At 30.0% G+C, this 14718-nt stretch overlaps 1 protein-coding gene across 1 annotated transcript in view; it reads left to right on the forward strand.

The window, feature by feature from the left end:
• The window catches only part of LOC108693580, a 26254-nt gene that overhangs the window by 5766 nt on the left and 5770 nt on the right, over positions 1-14718 (forward strand). The window contains exons 4-10 of the mRNA XM_018202602.1: positions 9273-9400; positions 9528-9653; positions 11362-11716; positions 12189-12360; positions 12474-12573; positions 12734-12908; positions 13520-13663. Of these exons, the coding sequence (XP_018058091.1) occupies positions 9273-9400; positions 9528-9653; positions 11362-11716; positions 12189-12360; positions 12474-12573; positions 12734-12908; positions 13520-13663 (1200 nt within the window). The remainder of the gene's footprint in view (positions 1-9272; positions 9401-9527; positions 9654-11361; positions 11717-12188; positions 12361-12473; positions 12574-12733; positions 12909-13519; positions 13664-14718) is intronic.

Below are 14718 nucleotides of genomic sequence, written 5' to 3' on the forward strand. Positions count from 1 at the left end.
CTATACTAAATCAATATATGTTTACATTTAGTTAATATTTAATTAATACTATTTAGTAAATATTCAGTTAATACAAATAATTATTAAGATTTAGTACAAGATTTAGATTTCTTTCAGTGTAGAAATACACTAACTTTTTTTCGAGTGGGTTACAGAATTGCATTTTGTCGATTAAATTTCATCTCATCGATGACAAATTTTCTTAAATTTGATGGATCATAAAAAGATATATCTTTTCTTGAATTTCCCTTTTTCTATAGACTCTTGGAGACTCTGGAAGAAAAGAGAAAATTTTGAGGTGCGCTTTAAGATTACATCTCACGAATTCGTATTTGACAGATCGCTCTCAACAAATACCTTTGCTACAGTTTCCTCAAATCGTTCTGCCGCTACGTCGCTTACGATTTATTGATCTCACGTATTTTTGAATGACCTATCATTTTTACACTAGATAAGTTGAATTCGATATTTCGAGCCAGCACGCGAGTGTTGCCTGTGAACTTTCCGTGCCATTAACCCAGCAACATTAAAAGCTCAACGACCGTCTTCATACAGAATAAACATGTAACGAATTATGCGAAAACTTCCTGATGATCGAAACGGTTATTATGAATCGCTTGAATCGCGCATTATTCCATAATGCAACGTTTTTAACGGTAAATTGCTTGCGAATGAGCAATTGATCATGGCTATTCAAATAATAAATGTTGTTTATGCTCGATATTAGTAAATGTAAATATATATTAAATTTTGAAAAATTAAGAAAAGCTAATGTGGTATAATAAAAATCTAATAAAGAGAATATTATCTCATATTACAATTTTTTAAAAAGAAATTTTTACATTAAATAAAATACGGTAGTATTAAAAATAATGTTAAAACTGTGTAATCTTTTTTAATTGTAATCTTTTACTTATATAATATATAATACCTTACTCTCTCATTTCGTCAAATATATTGTACTGTATACGAAACTTAGATAATATTCCCTACAAATCTATTATTCCATTATAATGAAGAATTACAGTTTCATGTGTAGAACTATACTCACTGAACACAATTGTTTTACTAATAAACAAAAACTTGGCATTCCATACGTGTCGTACTTGATTAAATTACAATAAATCAGTGAACATGCTATTTCGTCAATATATTTTCGATTCAGGAGAGACGCACATCACAATAATTATTAGACACGAAACAAGACACCATGCTACAGATAACAAATATAAAATATTATTTATTATAATCCAAAGTATAAACATCGTATTTGCAATGTGAAGGAATTTATTAATAAAAGATATATCATATTTATATCAACATTCAGTTCAAATATTTTTGGTTGTTTATTTACACTATGTTAGATAAATGTGCTTAAATTTTTTACTATAATTAAGCAATTCAGCAGATATACATATATCTACTAGAACTTCGATTTCTTGTAATGGTGTTAACTATTTCAAGTGACCTACAAAGCAGTAAAATCAATGATAATGTCAATCCTGAATTTGTAAATGTGCTCACATAAATTTATATCTTATTTCTAATAATGTTAGAAATAATTTATTTTTTACTAAATTTAATTTACAATTCATTAATATTTTTCTAATATAATGCTTGATTTAGCATCGATTATATTATTAAAACTTGCTTGTCAATTTAATTTAATTTGTGATATTATTACAATAGTTTAATTGCGTTTATAAGTCCAGAAAATCAATTCGGCGCGCAGTTTGAATGACTACAAATATGATATATACATGTACATGCATATATAGAATACATATAATTTACATTGAATTATTTAAGCATTAAACATAAAGATCTAACTTTGACCGTTATATTTAATTTCTAACTCGTAAATAATTTTATTCTTCCGAAAATTCTAAATGCAGAAATACAAATAATATAAATTCATAGAAACTGTACAAATTATTTTTAAAATTAATTATATGTTCGATATATTCCTTCATCAATTTTATAGTAATAAATATTGATATATTGAGTTTATGTTCCTTAATTTATTTATAATGGCTTTAATGATTTCAATTGCTACACGCAGTATTACATTACATTTTGAAAAATAATCTCTTGCAAAAATATGCAATTTTGCATATATGTAAACAATTTAAAAAAAAAAAAAAAATATACGTGCATAAAAAAAATGTTGAATATTATATTCTTTTTAATAAAAAACAGATACGAAATAAATTCAATCAGTCAAGTATTTCATAACGTAAGACACATAAAATAGATTGAAAGTGACTAAAATGTCAACTAGATTATAGTGAAGAAAAAATTTAGTGCCCGTCGTCTCTCTCTCTCTCTCTCTCTCTCTCTCTCTCTCTCTCTCTCTCCCTCTCTCCCCCCCCTCTCTCTCTTCCCCCCTCTTCCTTTCTCATTCTATTTCTGTTTATCACATGTACATTAATACATATGTATGTACATTAATGTTCACTTATATTATTAATTTTAATACAATATTAATTGAGTGAAATAAAAGGTAGCTTAATGGACAAAACTTTACATATATGTACTGAAAAAAATTTGGAAATATGAAATGAGTCCCTTTTCGGGACTTGAGCTCCAGATCTCCGTGTCGGTTGCACCCATTTTATTTGGATTGGTCACAATCCGCAAAAAAGATACCGATAACATTATACCGATACGATTGTGTATGTGTTCGTGTCCAGCTATTAGCTTTATTTCGAGTTTTGACAAATTTTAGATTAAAATTACTCAGAAATAAAATCGCAATCAAAAGTCTAAAAATACTTTTATTATATAAATGACTATTATATAAGTGACTAGTGATAGCGGCGCGAATTTGGCAACGGCATGAACATATATGCAATGATGTTCACACGTCAAGCGATCAAGCGGCTCATTTTTATGCACTTGGCGTTGCTTGATATAACAAAAGACATTAATAATGTTTCTATAATAATTAACATGAGTCATTAAGAATTTAATCTTCATGTTCACTTGACATAACATAATCTGTCTTCGTACAGAATTATACATTAGATAAAGTCGCGTCACGCTGCTCCACTTAATCGAGACTTGTAGCCGTTAATCCTTTCACGAATGAACTATTCAGCGTGATAAAAATTTAACAGCCCATAACCCTCCATATCGTATGCCGATTACTGTCCTTAAGAAGTCAAAACTTAATTTTTTTACTTAAAGTGAGATTCTTCAACTGAGTTTGAAGAGTCGCAGGCATTCAAAATATACATATGAATCTTTCTCATTTGTTATTATTATAATTATCAATTATCGATAATACTACAAAAAAATAAATCATTTACAAGAAGTATATTTTCCTAATAAAAATATTAGTAAAAATATTAGATAAAAATATAGTCTCTAAATTCTTTGGAATCTCATTCTAAAGAATAAAAATTAAACCAGTTTTGAAAAAAGAGTGGCTCAATTTTTAATCTTCAAGAGAGATTTTTTTTTAGAGTAACTTTGTAAAGTGACAATTCATTCTAAAAGATTGAGAGAGTACAACATTTAGATATTATAAAAGTATTTTGCAAACGCTTTTACACTTGAAAGGTAATTCGATTTAATCAAATTCAATATTTTAATATTTAATGTTTAATTAATCCAAAGCCTTGCCTAATTTTTATATATTATAATAATATTCGTGCGTGAGATGATTATGCAATCTTACATGAATGTAGAAAAAAAGTATTGAAATAGTAATTCTACAATATCAAAAGATCCCTTTATAATCTCATAATTCACAATTATATAAATTTAGAAAAAGATTTTTTTGAAAAATTTTTAGGATATGAAAAATTCACTCAAATTCAATTGTAGAGCGGCAATTTCGAGCATATTCTTTCTAAAACGATTAAATATACAAGGGTGAAACAATGCAAAGTGAGAAACTACTAAGCGCATGCGTTGTAACGGGAGTGGCAGCACGTAGAATCACTACGGCCACTACGGGGTTGGAAACGACGACTCGTGGAAGAACGACGATAGTGCCTACTGCAGGATTCCACGAGGAGGTAGTCGTCCCTCGTGGCAACCCCCTCGCCATCGTTACATTGCGGGGTTTTGCGCGCGCACAAGTTACCCTATCCATTATCATTCAGCTGACTCGGCGTACTCGTCGTATGAAGACACTCCTCCAGGTGCTTCGGACAGCTGTCGAAGCGTCATCGTCGTGACGCCGATGTCGCGGAATTTCCGGACAATCAAGAGCAGAGTGTCGACGATCTTCTTCACTTACAAGAAGTGCGCGATCGCGTTTCTGAATGGTTTCGTCAAAATCGTGTCGCATGACGGACATGCATATCGAGGTCGTTCGCTTGTGGTGCATCCGTGCTTCACAATATACCGATGTGCATTGATGTGTCGCGCTGCATAATCAACGACGACGATAACGATTGCCCGACAGCGCGCTGTCGAGTCTCGACATAAAGATGGTACGATCCGATGACACGCTAATCTCATTCCGTCGAAGTGTCAAAGTACTGCGTTTGTTTAATATCATCCCTCGCGAGTAAGTATGAGTTTCGGCTATTATTGATGATCCAAATTGTAATTGGTATACTGTGAATGGCGGTGGAGTGCACGTTTAAATCTCAGTTGCTTCGCGAACGCGTGCGTTTAATGGAAAAAAATATGCGTCGTATATTGGCTTCATTTCTTTCATATAAACAACGGAATTGTTAGCGTGATTTCTAAAACAACCTATATTGAAGCTTTGAAAAAACAAAGGAAAAGAAAATAATTACGAAATGAAGAGTAATAAAAGAGCTAAAGAGAGCAAACGTAACATATTTTAAATAGATTGGAATTAAATTTTATTCCGGAAAGTATAACTTCTTTCTACGTTCACTCATAAAAAAGTGTTCAATTTTAAGATATTAAAATGTGTTATTCTTGTCTCTGTTTTTTAAGTTTTTAACTTAAATGATTTAGTTTTAAACTTTTTCAATAAATAAAACACTACGTGTTCGGATTTATAATACTAAAATGTTTAAAATATGTTTGAAATATCTTTAATAAAATGTAAAAAATATAAGAAACACAATTTAATACCTTGATTTATTCTTTAATATTTGTAAATCATTTTTTTCCTGCAAATTGCAGACTGCAATGAAGTGTATATGTGTGTTACCTAATTGAAATTAGTATGCCGATTTATTTTATTTAAAAGTATATCGATTTTTCTTCAAGTTCCAATTTGTTTTACATATTTTTACGAAAATATTGGATTATATTTTGACTGATATAAATCATTCATAAGATTCATGGAATCCTTAATATTTTATTGAAAAATAGGAGATAGAAATTATAGAAAGTCATAGTCAATCAAGTGCATCTTTTCATACTTTCGGAGGCAAATTATGCAGATGAGATTAAAAATTTCTCAGAGTTCGTCGCTCGGATTGTCTTCGATTAATAATAGCTTTTTAGAATCATAAAGAATAATTAGTAACATCATAATTCAAATTGCACTTATATTCGGCTTTAGCACTTTTTTATTCTAATTGCTGGATTTATCCAGCAATTATAATATCCATTATTTTGAAACCATATTTAAAACGAAGCAGAAACCGCAATGAATAAAATTTATGCGGTCACGATAATTTTGTGACTGATTTAAGTAATCTATGAATCTCGTTCTTCCACTTACACGTATATTGCAAGCACAAGCAGATTGTTCTTGTCGAAAATAAAATTGCGAATATAATAAAAAAATTTAATGTTTCTTAATTCAATATTCATCTCGCAAATTCTTGTTATTTTTTAATTAATTCTAGTCTCATGTTATCCGAGAATATCAAAAATGCACCTATCAATCTGATGCTTGATTTGAAAAGAATAATTGCATGAAAGGGATAAATACAAATTAAATGGAGAAACGATAAGTGCTGCGTGTATCTTCTTAATTTTATTGTAACCAGTCGCGGATTAACTGCTCGAGCATTTTATCGGTTTCATCAGCCGCTGAAGTAAAAATCAATTTTGTTATCAGCTTGGCCATTCTTATCAATGGTTATCTACATTTTACTGTGGACAAGCTAGAATGGAATTTTTTGCATTACATCAACGTCAATTAAAATGTATTAAATTATATCTTAATGCAATGTAATTAATGAATATGTACTCGATACACCCTCAAAGGATGACATTTTAAAAAGCAATCTTACAGTCTATAGATATTTACGTATGTATATATTATACATGTATTGCATGAGTATCTACATTTTGATGCTTGTAACAGGTGGTATAGCTATACATATGGCACGGAAAGAACGAAGAATAATGTTTTGTTGAATTTCTAGTGAATCAAATGTTACTTGATAAAAGTCAAAGAACACATACTTACGCTTCATTAATATTATATGATATTACATGGGTGAGAAAAGAAGTAACCATAATTTACTTTGATTGTAACAACAAAGTTAAGATTACTTATTAATAGATCTGTCATGATATAATGATGTATTATGTTTGATATAATGATGTATGATGTATGTGTGTATAGTGTTTTCGCATTATTACAAAATCATATTTATATCAAATCGTTTTCTATGACATAAGAGATATGTATTATGAAATCACGTTAATATCAATAAAATTTGAATTTTTTATGATACTGATAATGATAATTTTTAAAATACGATCATGATAGTTTTGCACAGATGAGTTCAGAACTTAGCATTCTAAGTTAACGGATCGACCGACTTTTCAGAGTCACAGTAAAAACATCGTGTATTCGAGAGGAACATTGCGATCCAGTACGAATAAAAAGAATCCCGCGAGAATAAACCAAGAAACAGCCGATCATGAATCACGAGAACGGTTGAGAGCAGCGTACGCGCGACATAATAAAAGACGTGAGAGATGAAAGCGAAATGATGAAGAAGAGAGAGTGGCGCTTCTAATTGGAGGATGAACGGATTTTTCAATTCCCTCAAAAACCTCGCGTCCGGTGCTACCGGCTCTGCCCCAAGATACGAAGAGCTGGAAGGTGAAACGGCAGTTTCTGTAAATCTATCTCGCATGCTAATGTCCTGTCATGCTGCACGCGCACAACATAATCAGCCTTGCAAAACCACACGTACACATAGACTATGTGTGAGCTAGATGCTCGTAAATTAAATTCTGTTAAATACTGCTGCAGAGGAGCATAGACGATGCATCTAAGTATTGCAACGTTAACTTAATGCAAGAGTATTACATAAGAGTATTACATACATTTCCGACATGCTTTGTTTACAGTCACTGAAGACGACATAGTTAAACCTTTTTATTTCAAAGTATAAAATAAAATGTAAAGTAATTAAATGATTAAATGAGCTTATATTCTTATTCCATGTTGCCTTTACGGAAATCTAACGAAAAATAATTTCTTTCTGGAGGGAGGGAGGGGGATTTTATAAAACATGAAAAGATAGTAACATCACGTTTCGCATAAATTCTTGTCATTAATATAAACATAATATAAACTTGTAAAGTTAAAATTTATATCTTCATCAATAATTGAAGAGCAAATTTTTAAAATACGTTTTGTCCCAAATTTGTAATTTTCAGAAAAAAAAAAACTAGACAAACAAGAAAATTACGCACTTTACAGAAAATAATATGCCATAAAATATTAATGCCAATCAATAGGAAATAGTGAAATGTTAAATAAAATTGCTAAATAATTGCTAAAAATGTTAAACAAATGCATTTTGTTTGTCTCTAGTTAAAAAACATAATGCACTTTGAAATGTCTATGTTTTTTCAGCACTTAAATTAATGATGAAAAAATGCTCTCTGAACACCTCAGAGTAGCTTATAATATGAGTTTTTCAACACTGAACACCACCTCTAATTAAAAAATGAAATTTTAGATAAAACGCTAATTTTGAATTTCTGCTCCTCAATTGTTTAATCATAGATATTACTTTTCCCGAAATTTTTATAAAATTAAGATTTTGTATTGTAAGATATAATAGAATGGGATAAATATCTGTTAATTCTAATAATTTATAAAGCATATCGAATTGAATTAGTAGCGAGTAATTGCATTTATTGCAATTTTCACACAAGATACAATTTACATTTAAAGTTATGTACTGTACGTTTGTCAATACCAGAATATCTATAAAATTTAATGCATGGCACGTTTAATTTGTGGCTAATTTGATAAGAATTGTGTATTATTCGTTGTAGCTGTATATAGTATTGACTCTAATGTCCTTATGTATAATTAATATATAATTCAGTTCAGACTTATGAATTGCAAGTGGCATTACATTAAATAAGACTTGTCGCATAAATATTAAGAGCAATTTTTAAATTAATTTAATGTAGAAAAGCGCTAGTTTATTTTATTCCAGTAGCGTACAACATTTTGTTTGTTACTTCGTCCAAATTTCAGAAAAAAAAAACAGCAAAACAATAAACAATATAAAATGTAATATATGTGTGAGAGTTCTAAACATGTTCGACACGTGCAACAACATTACAAGACAAAATACAGATTGTTATAAAAGCAGGAATAATATCGATTTCACACATCACCGCGTGCGACTAGCGTAGTTTATTCAGCCATTAATAGAATTCCATCATCAATTTACATTCGTTCATTCGTAGACACTGTGAGATGACACTGTGAGATGACAAGACAATATTGCTATTGCACCGATTCATTTATATGGAAATTAAATGTTTTCAATGTACGCTTCATTAATATGAGCAGGTTAACATGCGATATAAACGCGTGGATGCGTGTCATTTACTACCCTAAGAATTTTTGTAGAATTATTTCTACTCAAACTAGCAATTCTTCAGTGGACGTTGTCATAGAAACGATCATGCAACCACCCTTCTATTAAATGTTAAAGGCGATCGAGTTTTACTTCGCGACTTTCTCAGTCACTTGTATCGAATCGAACAGGACAGTTATCGCAACTTCGAGTAAAAAATATACAAATTATCATTTCAAATCAAACACTAGAGTATTCACGCATTTATGTCAATCAAGCTTTCTTGATTATTGGTTTGATTTAAATAAATATTTACTTTTTATAAATCGTATACTCGTTATAAATCAATATAATGTTTTCTCTGTGATTTATGTATGTATATCATAAGTGACATACTGACATACTTAACTAAAAATTTCATAAACTGTAAGAGAATTGCAGTTTATGAAGTGCTATCTTATTAGCTAAGTGTGTTTGTTTTTTTTTTCTGAAAGTAAATTATTTTATAATGAAATGTTTTATGAATTTTTCTCTAAATTTCAGTCGAAGATACAAAAATGAGGTTCAGTTTGACTCCGCAACCGGGAGAAAGTGGTTTTATACAATGGCTAGACGCGATGAAAATGGTTGCCAAATTACAAGGAGGGATACCACCAGAATTTCGAAAAAGAGTGAGTGCCTCATGATTTGCTTTTGGATAATGAATTATTCATGAAAGTGCACAGCATGGAAGATATAAAAAATTCAAAGGATTCATAACTGAAGTATACAAGAAACGAATTGATATTCTTCTTGCAGTTGTGGCTAACGTTGGCGGAACGTCATCTGGATCAACGCGGCGTAGATTGGAAGCAGGCTGAGAAAATCTGTTTCAACGAGTGGAGTAATCCTGATGACGAAGAACTCGGCATACAAATCGTGAAGGTAAGTGTCTAATTGTTTAGCGCTATTTGCCGCTTAACTCAACGTAAATGATTGCATCTGCAATCAGAGACAACAATGATAATAAGTATATAAATGATAAGTTTTACACTACATGTTGAATTAATGTATGTAGTTAAATAAATAATTTTATAATTGCAATAACTATAAAATGGTTTATTCAATTATTGTATACATTAATTCTACATATAAAACTTATATAGTTGCCATCTGTATTGCTGCTATTTTATAATATATATTGTAATACGTAGATAAAAAGGCACAATAATAGCAACTATTACGTTTTTTTTCTTTGTGTTACAGTATAGAAAATATTTTCGTAGAGTTTGAACAAACGTTAACATTAATTATTGCATTATTAAATAGTGTTTTTATGTTTTATTTTTATCTTTTTATTTTCAATATATCTGTTAATAAGAGAATTCAAAGAATATCCAAAGTTATTCAAATACCCTAGAATACTCCAGTAAACAATGTGATTTCTTGTATACCTTGATGATAACGTCTGACATGCGACATACACATGTAAGTTTGTCGAGCTATCTCCGAAATAAAGCGACCCAGTAAATTCAATGAGAACATCTCTGGATGCACAGCTCCGAAACGAGCATTTAGAGAGATGGCAGTATACTTATTTCGATATATACTTTAAAATTCTTGACACGAAAACATCAAGCTATAAACATAACTCTGTAGTTCATAAATGTTTCAACTGATTAAAAGGAATAAACTAAGGAAACTAAAGATAGGAAGAAAGCTAAACGTTATTACGTAATATAGTTAAGGCGAGCACGATGCATAATTAGAACAAGTAGCCCTTCTAAAAATAAACTGCAATCTAATACGTGATCTATTTGATCGCGTCAAGTTATATCAACTTCATACAAATTTATAGACCTAACTCTAATTATTAATTACGCTCAATTATGCTCAGATCGTTTATCACAACTTATAACGACAAATAACTAACAATCACCGGTTACTTTTGTAATTAATGTTCGCCTACGTAGATTACGTTTTAATGAAAATTTTCCAACAGAAATTGACATTAACCGCTTTTTAATCCTTGTTCACTCGTTTATTGTTATTAAATGATAATTTGATGTATTAATTATCTTCATGCGTTACATGTATTATGAAAATTTAATATGTTCCATGCTGGGCCAATTTATGACTTGATTCCACATCGCAAAGGTCACTAGTGATCCTCGAATTTTTGTTTGCTATATTTGTTAATTGATTGTTACATATATACTTGTTAAATATTTATTAAATAACATGTACTTCAATAATTAAAAAAATTAGAAAAATCATAAAACGAAGATCTAATATATCAATATTATATTATATATATATATATCATAATTATGTATCACAATTATCATATTACATATCATAATTATCCACTTACAGCATAAAAAAATATTTTATAACTACGTTTCTTTTTCAAAGAGTGATAAAATGAAATCGTTCTTTTTTAAAATCAAATTTTGTCCGATCGAAAAATCCAGCGTGCTCCGGTGATTCTTGCGGCATGGAACGTATTAATGAGCTAAGATAAATTATGAAAAATTAAGTTAGCTGGAATTACGCTGGCCTGCATAATTACGTTGCAAATTCGACAAGGTTCGAAAGTTACTGTAGCAATTTGTAATTAATTCAACAACATAAAAATCGTTACAATTCGCAGGATCTGCACAGAACAGGCTGCAGCCTGTTTTGCGGTGCTGCTGGTCGGGACAATCAAGCGGTGCTTCGTCGAGTATTACTCGGTTTCGCTCGCTGGAACAAGTCCGTAGGCTACTGTCAGGGTTTAAATGTTCTGGCCGCTCTCGTTTTGCAAGTAATGGACCGCGCGGAATCCTCGGCTGTAAAGGTGATGATATATTTAATAGAAGGTGTTCTACCAGAGGGCTATTTCGCCGATAATTTGCGAGGCCTCTCTGTGGATATGGCGGTATTTCGGGACCTTTTGCGTTCGAGGTTGCCGAAATTGTCCAAACACCTCGAGGCGCTCCAGAGCGATGCGAAGGATAAAGCAACGGGTAAGTAGGATTAATGAAATAAAAACTTGAAGGAATAAGTGTAAGAAATACAGAGACGCGCTTGGCGATGGGATATTACGATGGCACAGCTGGAAATTGAGACGTATATATACAGTTTTGCTGAACGAGTACCTAGTATCGACATTTCAAATAATTTTATCCTCTTAAAAAATTTATGTAATGTTTGCATGTGGTATTGAAATAAACATTTAATTCTTTTATTTGTAAATATAAATATTTTCAAGCTCTCAAGATTTGTTCAAAGGTATCGATTCTGTTTTATAAAAATATAATTTAAGTAAAACATTTATACGTACAAAGAATTCTTTAAACTGAAATTAATGAATGATACTTTTTTATTCATCATAGTAACGATAATTCTAAACAATTGAACTTAATTTACTTTCATTTACTCTCACTTTTCTTGATTGTAGATTATTATGATAAATAATATTATAATATCGTTTTTCAGGAAGTAGCTACGAACCGCCGCTTACGAATGTGTTCACCATGCAATGGTTCCTTACACTTTTCTGCCACTGTTTACCGCAGGAAGCAGTGCTTCGTGTCTGGGATCTGATATTTCTCGAAGGTGATGAAGTACTCCTTAGAACGGCACTCGCTATCTGGGAAGGCCTTTCAGAGTAAGTTTTAAATTAAATTAAATTTACTAACATTTTTTTTACGTAATGAAACTATGAGTTTATTATTTCTTTGACTATTACATATAACAAATAAAATATCTAATTGTTTATAGTCGCATAATGACCGTAACATCAGCGGACGAATTTTATAGTATAATGGGAGTTCTTACGAGAGAAATGCTAGAATTCACTGATACAAACAATCTCATTAAGGTACAATCACTTATACAGAGCGTAATGAAAATATAAGCTAAATGATTCAGCTAAAAGATTCTGCATGATAAGTCTTTCTGCTTTTATGCTTATGTAATCTATTACAAATATTACACATGTCCAGTATCACAAATAATTTATTTGCGAATTGTTTTGACAGAACATTGTTAGCATGGGATCCTTACATGGTGTGACGAGCTTAAGAGAGAAGCATCGATATAACATCACCCCGTGGGCGCGCAAGTTGAGTGATGATGATGACAGCGAGACAGAAGAGGATGAGAGATTAGCTGTAGCGGCTGCTATGTTCAGTATGGCTCAACGTATAAAAAAAGGTAATTATCCTTTTTTTTTAATGAATTTTATGAATATCTCAATAATGTTCAAAAAAAAACATGATAAAACAAGATAAAACATTCGAACGACTGATTTTATCTAATGTTTAGCTAATGTTTTATATAAAAATGTAAATGGCATAATGTTGCCTTACAAATCAAACTCAATTTCGAATATCAATATATCAACTTGTATAATTATAATGTAATATTATTATAAAATAACGTAAAATAGAATAAGATGTTTAAAGGTCTGTGTATCCTGATTCTAGATATGCAGGCTGTCTAAACATATTATTATATAAAATTTGGTTACCCTATTTTATAATATATTATTTTTTACGACCGATTTAAAATGGATTTTTTAATTAATTTGACGAATGAATATTTGACATATTTGTATTTTCAAAGACAACAAATCAAACTTTTGATGCTTTGTAAATATCATTATGTATATTAAATACAATTATTATTTTTAATTATGGCAAAATTTTTTTTGCGAAAGAAGCATGAAAGTTCAAAATATCATATTAACTATTTGTTAATAATAATATTTACTATTCGTAAAAATACTAATATCTACTGTTCGTTAAAAAAAATGATCGTTTCAGATCGTTTACCTTCAACAATAGGAGCGTTACAAGCGATGGCACCTAGTAGCGATCGAGAACGCCTTGCTTTAGATATTAGTACGCTAAAGCAGCAATATGCAAAACTACGGGAGCGACAGCGGCAAGCACATATAATACTTTCTGGTAATGACAGATGAGTATAACAATACGTTCTATAATTTAAATATTATCCTCGTTCTAAAAATTTCAGTTTTAATGCATTTTTCTAGAATTTATATTCTAATAGATATAATAGATATAAAAATATAAATTCTAGAAAAAATTAAATTTTTAATAAAAATAATATTCAATTCAAAATTTCAAAGAATATTTTATCGTTTGTGTGTAGAATATTTTAATTTATAATATAAACGCACCATATAAATTCTACCATTGAATAAGTTGGATTGAATGGGAAACGGAAAGATCAAATCGCTATTATAAGATATAAATTTATCTATATCGAATATATATGCACATTATATTGCAAAAAATTCCATAACAATTTCTTTATTGTCAACATTACTTAAAATTATTAGAAGGTTACCACGTAACAACGAACTGTATGATAATTGAGTTGCACATTCCTCGCATTGTATCTTTACAATTGAAAAATGTGTATAAGTTTGATAGCACATGTTATAAAAGCTTTACGAGCAGCAATTACATTAGTAATAATACTTATCGTTTTCTGCTTGCCACCGTAAACTAGCTCATTTTATATTCATGAATGAAACTAAACTCACGTTTGTGTTTACGATTGGACACTATCGTCATATTTCGGTACAAACGAGAATATACGATAACGATCGTGACTTTTCGAAGTATTATGACCTATCACGTAAAAATCAAGAATTACATCTTTGCGTGATATACTTCAATTTGAAATAGCCATTTCATATATCTTCTTGATAGATGAATGAAATCTGTATGATGTCCAAGTAGGTATGCGCCAATAAACTCGAAACCGTGACATTTTTATACAAAAGGAAATAACTTTCCAAAACTAAATTAAAAAATAAATTTAAAAATCAATATATTAGGAATTTACAAATCTAATAAGAACAAGAACATTTTTATTATTATTTAATAATAATAAAAATAATATAAATTAACAATATCTGTTGTTATATAATTTGTCAATTTTAGCGATAAACCTAACTGCTAAATATTTTAATTATTATTTTGTAATAATATAA

This window comes from Atta colombica, unplaced genomic scaffold, assembly GCF_001594045.1.
Source record: "Atta colombica isolate Treedump-2 unplaced genomic scaffold, Acol1.0 scaffold92, whole genome shotgun sequence".
Lineage (NCBI taxonomy): Eukaryota > Metazoa > Arthropoda > Insecta > Hymenoptera > Formicidae > Atta > Atta colombica.